Here is a 7,638-nt window from a genome sequence, read left to right as displayed (position 1 = left end):
AAAGGAGTGAAACAGCAATTTTATTATACTCAAAAATGAAGAGTAAAAGACCCAGAACACTTTGTGCTGGTTTCTTATCCTACCAGTTGATTTTATGGTTATTGTTAAGCACCATTAGAAAGCAGTTAATTCAAGGTCTTAGTCAGAAAAGAATCAAAGTATTATTTGTATTAGGAGAGTGCCCAGGGCTCCTGGTCAGGGATAGGCGCCTTACTCATTGTTGCAGGCACTGTCGGCACTAGGGCAGCATGCACAGTGTTGAATCCCAGAGGATTTGCAGTGGTGTCAGTTCTTGCAGATGCTCCCAGATCGAAGCGGGGGCTGCGGACTTTCAGAGCACCAACGGCAATCGCCTCAACAGGCGATGCAGGCCAGCCCAAAATTACAGCTGTGATGCTATCGCTTCTTGATGGAGGCCAGGTAGGCAAACCAGAAGAGAGAAACGAGGTTTCCAAACAACACCCGAAACTGTGGAGAGAAGTGTCAAGATACAGACCGGCCTGGGGCTGACAGTCCCCTAACTGCAGTTCCTGGGACAGAACTGGGTCACTTACTGCACTGGGACGCGACACCCCCTTTGGATACAGATGTGAGTGCCTGTGTCTTACTGACAAAAGTGTCAGCGTCTGTCTGGATTTGTGCAGTCCTTCACACCTGAACAACTGATTGCGGGCAATGGGGCCCTCAGCTCTGCAACTAGCTGAGGAGCAGTAACAGATTCAGGCACAAGAGCAACTGTGGGGGTTGCTAGCATGGAGGACAGAAATATTAAAGGAAGGGGATCTTAGGGCGATCAATAAGGGGACCCTGGACATTATACTAGTGGGGAAAAAAGCCCACGCTATAAACCTGGATGTAGGGCTGCAAGAGTGGTCAGAATTCCCAGGCAAGGACATCATGTGAGCAGGCAGAGACTTACCTGCATAGGGACGTAATTGACATTAATGAACTGGACTGGGGTCCACACTTTCCAGTTCATTTTGAGTGCTACCCAGTAACCACTCTTTATCTTCTCAGCAAACGCAGACAGATCCTTCCCCTGGAACACAAGGAACACCGGTGATGGCCAGGGAGGCCAGGCCTAAACTCCAGAGGAAGAGGCCCCGACTCTCGCCCTTACAGAGCCCTAAGCCATGTGGGCAAAGGGGTTACAAAGACACAGATCCTAACAGAGCGCAGCCAGAGAGAAGCACTCACCACCTGTGAGACCCAGGTGCACACGATGTGCCAGAGGTGTATCACACTAGCCAAAGCTGGCCATTCCAGCAGAGGGGAACAGAGCAACCGGCCATGCAGCACGCTCAGGAGATCACAAACCCCAGGCTGATGTTAAACACGAGCATCCCCACTGTATAGCAGGGCAAGCCAAGGCTCAAAGCAGCTGAGTGAGCTATTTCAGAGCTCACAGGAAGACAGCAGCAAAGTAAGAAGGTCCCCTGCTCTGACCAACAGGGCCTGTCCTAGATCATCGGTGACCAGGAGCTAGATTCCGTCCAGGCACATAAACACACAGTTACGTCTAACTTAGCTATCTGTAGCAGTATCCAGAACCACACACCAAACCCTACAGCCTGACTTCAGCACACACTGGAGATAGGCACCTACCTCCAGCAGGTTCATGACGAAGAAGAAGAGCAGCAGGAAGGGTGGAGCAACAACCAGACGGTCCAGCAGAAGCCTCTTGACCATGGCAAAAGGGACATTCGATGGGATCAGCTGCTCCAGGTACAGGTAGAAATAGTGACTGAGTGGCCCTGTGAACAGGAACCTGGCAAACCAGAGGGCATGACTGTGCTTCATCACTGTCCTCCAGCCTTCCCCAGGCTTCCATCCAGCTCCAGCTTAGGTTCTTAGCTGGCCCCATTACCAAAGTATCTGAGCACCTCACAATCTTAAATGTGTTTATCCTCACACCACCCCTGTGTGCAGGGCTCTTATCCCATTTGTACAGATGGGAACTGAGGTCCCGAGAGACAAGTGACTTGCCCAAGGTCACAAAGGAAGTCTGTGGCAGGAAGTACTGTGCTACTGCTCTAACCAGACCATCCTTTCTCTTGCTCCAGAGAGAGATGCTAATGGTGCCATAACAGTGAGGGGGGAAGCACTTTGCAAAGCAGCGTATCCTGCTTCTCACACCCCTCCAGGAGAGGAGGGTGTTGGGGACAGAGGAAGTGCATGTCCCCACCCCATGGGGTGATCTGGAACAGTGGCTCTCAACCCTTCCAGACTACTGTATTCCTTTCAGATTTGTCTAACATACCCCCAAGTTTCACCTCCCTTAAAAACTACTTGCTTACAAAATCAGACATACAAATACAAAAGTGTCCTAGCACACTATTACTGAAAAATTGCTGACTTGCTCATTTTACCATATAATTATAAAATAAATCAATTGGAATATAAATATTGTACTTACATTTCAGCGTATCGTATGTATAGCAGTATAAACGAGTCATTGTCTGTATGAAATTTTAGGTTGTACTGACTTCACTAGTGCTTTTCATGTAGCCTGTTGTAAATCTAGGCAAATATCTAGCTGAGTTGATGTGCCCCTGGAAAACATCTGCGTACCCCCAGAAATACATGTACCCCTGGTTGAGAACCACTACTCCAGAGGCATGGTCTGCAACACCCCCAGAATATTTTGATGCTGGTTCCTCCTGAGATTCCAGAAATTATCTTCAGGAAATTAACCAACTCTTTGAAGATTCTGTGTGTGAAGGGAGCTATCCAGTACAGCTTTAGTGACAGGTCAGACACCTGGCTAGCCAAGGGGCTCTTGGAATGCAGAGCCTCTCAGATTGCCCTTAGCCTCTGATAGTCTCCAGTGTTATCCAGGCCTCCCACAAATGAGAGAATCAACTGGCTGCTTGACTGATTCCTTTCTTTTCTCTTCTAGGGGATGTTAGTCTTTCTGCTTTGTCCTCCCAAACGCTCACAGGTCAGTCTGATTTTTACAGAGCTTTGAGTTTCCATAGTCTGAATCCATTCTGTTGGCACATCCAGTCCTCCTGCTTGACACACAGACACTGGAGATGGAAAAAGACCTACTAGGTCACCTTCTCCATCGCTGTGACGACTCTCTGACCAAAATCCCTGTAAGCTAGAGTTAAGGTTGCAAAGACATATCAATTCCCAGTGCTCTGCTGAAATCTTATCAGAATGTCAAGAGTTGTAAAAAAACCAAAAAACCTGAAAGCCAAAAAATTCTAAGTTAAAGTTTTAAGATTATTAAAAAAAACAAAGTGTTCAAAGTTCTTGATAATTACCCAATCCTAACCTTAACTCTGCCATGTGTGCTACCATACCCTTTATTCTGACCTGTTGAATTGCTTTTGTTGTATCAGTCAGGACTGGGAGAGCTAGAAAATACATGACTTAGAAATTGGTTTCTGCAATTAAAACAACCTTTCCGCCCCTGCCCACCCAACCCCTAACAGGGCTGGCTGTGACAAGCTTGCTCAGAGGCGGCAAGTTATATGGGCCTGTGGTCCCCATGCGCCAATATTCAGGAACATGGGCCTGGCTCCACCAACGTTTGGGCTTATATTTTCAGAGCCGTCCCATCCATAGGACAGATCGAGGCAACCACCCTGAGCCCCACGCTTTGGAGAGCCCTGCGCTTCAGGGGAACCCGGGCTCCAGGACGGCCTGGGGAGGTAGCGGGGGGTCTGGCACTGGCAGCAGTGAGCGATGCAGCCCCAGCCCGCCCTGTCTCTTCCCGCTCCGCCCCTCACCCTGCTCCCGCTCCACCCCTTCCTCCAAACCCCTGCCCCGTCTCTTCCCACCCATGCTCCACCCCCACCCCACCTCTTCCCACCCCTGCTCTGCCCCCATTCCACTGAATCCCCGCCCCGACAAAGAGATTGCATTACACTACTTTGTGACGGGTTCGGTCACAGAGACCCCCCTTGGGACTGTCACCTGATGTGCTGAAATTACCTCTGAGCCCATTTTCCCTGCCAGCTTGGGATTCCAGAACCCTGCCTTATTGAGCCAGGCACACTAACCTGCTGCAACACAGACCTAGGGTCTGGTCCACGTCCCCAAAGCTGGAGACTTAACTAAAAACCACTCGGCACCTGTCTCCAGCACCCAGACACCCAGCTCCCAGTGGGATCCAAACCCCAAATAAATCCGTTTTACTCTGTATAAAGCTTATACAGGGTAAATTCATAAATTGTCCACCTTCTATAATACTTTGATAGAGAGATATGCACAGCTGTTAGCTCCCCCAGGTATTGATCACTTACTCTGGGTTTATTAATAAACAAAAGTGATTTTATTAAGTATAAAAAGTAGGATTTAAATGGTTTCAAGTCATAACAGACAGAACAAAAAGAAAAGGAGTACTTGTAGCACCTTAGAGACTAACAAATTTATATGAGCAATAAATTTGTTAGTCTCTAAGGTGCCACAAGTACTCTTTTTCTTTTTACGAATACAGACTAACATGGCTGCTACTCTGAAACCAGACAGAACAAAGTAAGTCACTAAGCAAAATAAATCAAAAACATGCAAGTCTAAGCTTAATACATTAAGAAACTGATTACAGATAATATCTCACCCTCAGAGATGTTCCAATAAGCTTCTTTCACAGACTAGACTCCTTCCTAATCTGGGCCCAATCCTTTCACCTGGTACAGCCTTTGTAAGATCCAGCAGACATCTCTGGTGGTAAGCAGGGGTTTTCTCATGACTGGCAGCCTTTGTCCTGCTCCACCCCTTTTTATATCTTTGGCATAAGGTGGGAATCTTTTGTCTCTCTGGGTCCCCACCCCTCCTTCTAAATGGAAAAGTACCAGATTTAAGATGCATTTCATTATCAGGTGACATGGTCACATGTCACTGTAAGACCCCTAGTCTCTATTCCCTATGGGCTGGCCCACACGTACACAGGAAGGCTTTCAAGTAACTAAGGCCATTTACAACTGATTGTTTCTGGAGCACCCTTAATGGCCTCCACTTAATATGTTTACATCATTGATACAAGTCTATATCATATTCTCCTAACTCCAGATATAGAAATAATACTTGCAACCGAGTAGGATGAACACACTTAGTAGATTACAAGCTTTCTAATGACACCATACATGGGGTATTTAGCGTAAAACATATTCCAGTTATGTCATATTCATAAGTATATTTCCATAAAGCATATGGAGTGCAACATCACACAGGGCCCAGTCCAAATCCCATGAAAACCAATGGTAAGACTTCCCCTGATTTCTGTCACATTAGGTTATCAGTCACGCTGGCATGAATCTGGAATAACTCAGTTCTCCTCAGTGGGGTGACCCTGGGCTTACAGTGGTGAATGGGAGAGCAGATATTGGCCAGTTAGCAAATGGGAACCGGATTTATAGACACTCTGGAACTCTCTGGCCTTGGGTTTATTTTCAAACCCTGACATTTTTTGGTTTGCTTCTTGCATTTACCATTCTGCAGCGCTGTGTGCAGTGCGGTGACATGTCACCAGTCCCCTAGCTAGCTAGCTTCATTACTCATATGACCTTAGAACCGGAGCCCCTCACAATCTTTACTGTATTTATCCTCCAACACTCCTGTGAAGCAGGGCAGAGCTAGGATCGCCGTTGTACAGATGGCACGGAGGTGTAGAGAGGCTGAGTGACTTGCCCAAGGCCATGCCAGGAATCTCTGGCAGAGCAAGGACTTGAACCCAGGTCTCAGGCTAGTGCCTGAACCACTGTACAATCTTTCCTCCGCTAGGGAGACTAGTCTGCAATTTAACGATGCCCCTGCTAAGAACTGGTTTCATGGTTTGGGGGGAGGAATAGCTCAGTGGTTTGAGCATTGGCCTGCTAAACCCAGCGTTGTGAGCTCAATCCTTGAAGGGACCATTTAGGGATCTGGGGAGAAAATTGGAGATTGGCCCTGCTTTGAGCAGGGGGTTGGACTAGATGACCTCCTGAGGTCCCTTCCAACCCTGATATTCTATGATTCATGGTTTCAGAGGAACAGCCGTGTTAGTCTGTATTCGCAAAAAGAAAAGGAGTACTTGTGGCACCTTAGAGACTAACGAATTTATTTGAGCATGAGCTTTCGTGTGAGCTGTAGCTCACGAAAGCTCATGCTCAAATAAATTCGTTAGTCTCTAAGGTGCCACAAGTACTCCTTTTCTTTTTATGATTCATGGTGTACATCATAAACATTCCCCTGCTCATTAATGATCACATCGCTAGCTGCACCCCACCATGGGAGAGGCTGCTGGGAGGGCCTGGAATGTGTAGCAGTGTTGGCTGTTGCACCAGAACCTCAGGGTTGTTCAGCAACCCTTTGTCAGTGTCTGAAGTCAAAATGGAGGAGTCCCTTACCTACCATATGCAACTGTAAGTGACTTTATAACCTTTCTGCAAAGGCTGTGTGCTTTGGGCTAGAAGAGTCTCATGTACGGGGTGGGAGCAAGTCCCTGCAACCCAGAATGGCACAGGGGAGGAAGACTAACGCAGGGTTTTATCTCCCATGTGCAGCAGAGTAATACAGGGCTGGTGTCTCCATTAGGTGCAGCCTTTGTGGGGAAGCACAGTGATCGAATGGGACAGATCCAGCCTGTGCTGGTGCGCTTACGGGTGGCCCAGCTACTTAGCAGTGAAGGAGAGGAAGAGGTGAGAAGTGAACAGACAAGTCGAATGATGAACGATGCCTTACTGCAACTGGTTGAGAGGAAAGGAGCTCGGGCCCAAGAAGAACTCTACCAGACTCTCAGAGAGACGGACCCTTACCTTGTACAGGACTTGGAGCAATCCAGCTAGGGCCTGGAGATTCTGCTAACTGCCACTGTTCTCCTGGCCGTGCCATTGTCAGGCATCACGGAGCAATATGATTTACATCACGTGAGCTTTTCAAGCCTTCTGACACAGCCGCTGGGCCTACGTCTCACCACTCTGTGCCACACTAGCAGTGCAAAGGAGCTGGAAAGCTGGCTGACCATTCAAGCTGGGGATTCCCCATAATAGCTGACTCTCTGACCCCACTCACAACGGCCCCGGGGGCCTGCCGCAACCAGGCCCAACTAAGAGCAGCCCTGACTCCTAGTCCAGAGCCTTCACCGATAAACCATCTGTGATAAATTAAGGGGGGATAGCTCCCTTTTATGGACATCCAGCCAGCCAGTTAGCTACTTGCTTTACCTGTAAAGAGTTAAAAAGTCTCCCTGCATAGGTAAAAGGAAGGGAGTGGGCACCTGACCAAAAGAGTCAATGGGAAGGCTAGAACTTTTTAAAATTGGGAAAAAAACGTCCCCTTTGTCTGTCTGTTGTTCTCAGGGAGAAGCAGAGCCAGGGCTGGAACTATGCTGTACGAAGCTTGGGCCAGGTATGAAAATCATCTGAATCATACCTAGAAACTACTAATTTGAAACCCCAGATATGTAAGTAGATCAGGAATGTCTAGGAAGACGTGATTAGGTTTATCTCTATTTATTTCTTTATGCCTTGTGGACTCCTCTGTGCTAACCCCAAATTCTTTTGTTTTGCTTGTAACCTTTAAGCTGGACCTCAAGAAGGTTATTCTTGATGCTTAATTCTTGTAAGTGGGTTTTTAAAAACTAGCAATAGCCCGAGTTTTCAAATGTATTTTCTTTCTTTTTGTTTGTAAGAAAATTGATCTTTTTTAAGA

General features: G+C 47.4%; 1 protein-coding gene across 1 annotated transcript; it reads right to left on the bottom strand.

Annotated features, from left to right (window-relative positions):
* LOC142069353 (peroxisomal membrane protein 2-like) lies at window positions 1-2,020 on the bottom strand. The gene is made up of 3 exons (XM_075120178.1): window positions 1,606-2,020; window positions 920-1,039; window positions 1-468 (listed from the first exon to the last, which is right to left on the bottom strand). Exons 1-3 carry the CDS (start codon window positions 1,798-1,800, stop codon window positions 397-399), a joined length of 387 nt encoding a protein of 128 aa, XP_074976279.1. The 5' UTR covers window positions 1,801-2,020; the 3' UTR covers window positions 1-396.
* Between the last annotated feature and the right edge of the window lie 5,618 nt (window positions 2,021-7,638).

Source organism: Caretta caretta, chromosome 15, assembly GCF_965140235.1.
Source record: "Caretta caretta isolate rCarCar2 chromosome 15, rCarCar1.hap1, whole genome shotgun sequence".
NCBI lineage: Eukaryota > Metazoa > Chordata > Testudines > Cheloniidae > Caretta > Caretta caretta.
Note: the sequence above shows the minus strand (reverse complement) of the source record. Positions and strands in the feature narration are given on the sequence as shown.

Bases quoted from the DNA above. Each gene is read 5' to 3' on its own strand.
- LOC142069353 (XM_075120178.1), bottom strand. From the start codon at position 1,800: ATGAAGCACAGTCATGCCCTCTGGTTTGCCAGGTTCCTGTTCACAGGG. The intron at 1,040-1,605 runs GTAGGTGCCTAT...CTTGTGTTCCAG, and splicing joins TCGTCATGAACCTGCTGGAG to GGGAAGGATCTGTCTGCGTT. The intron at 469-919 runs GTAAGTCTCTGC...TTCTCTCCACAG, and splicing joins TCAATTACGTCCCTATGCAG to TTTCGGGTGTTGTTTGGAAA.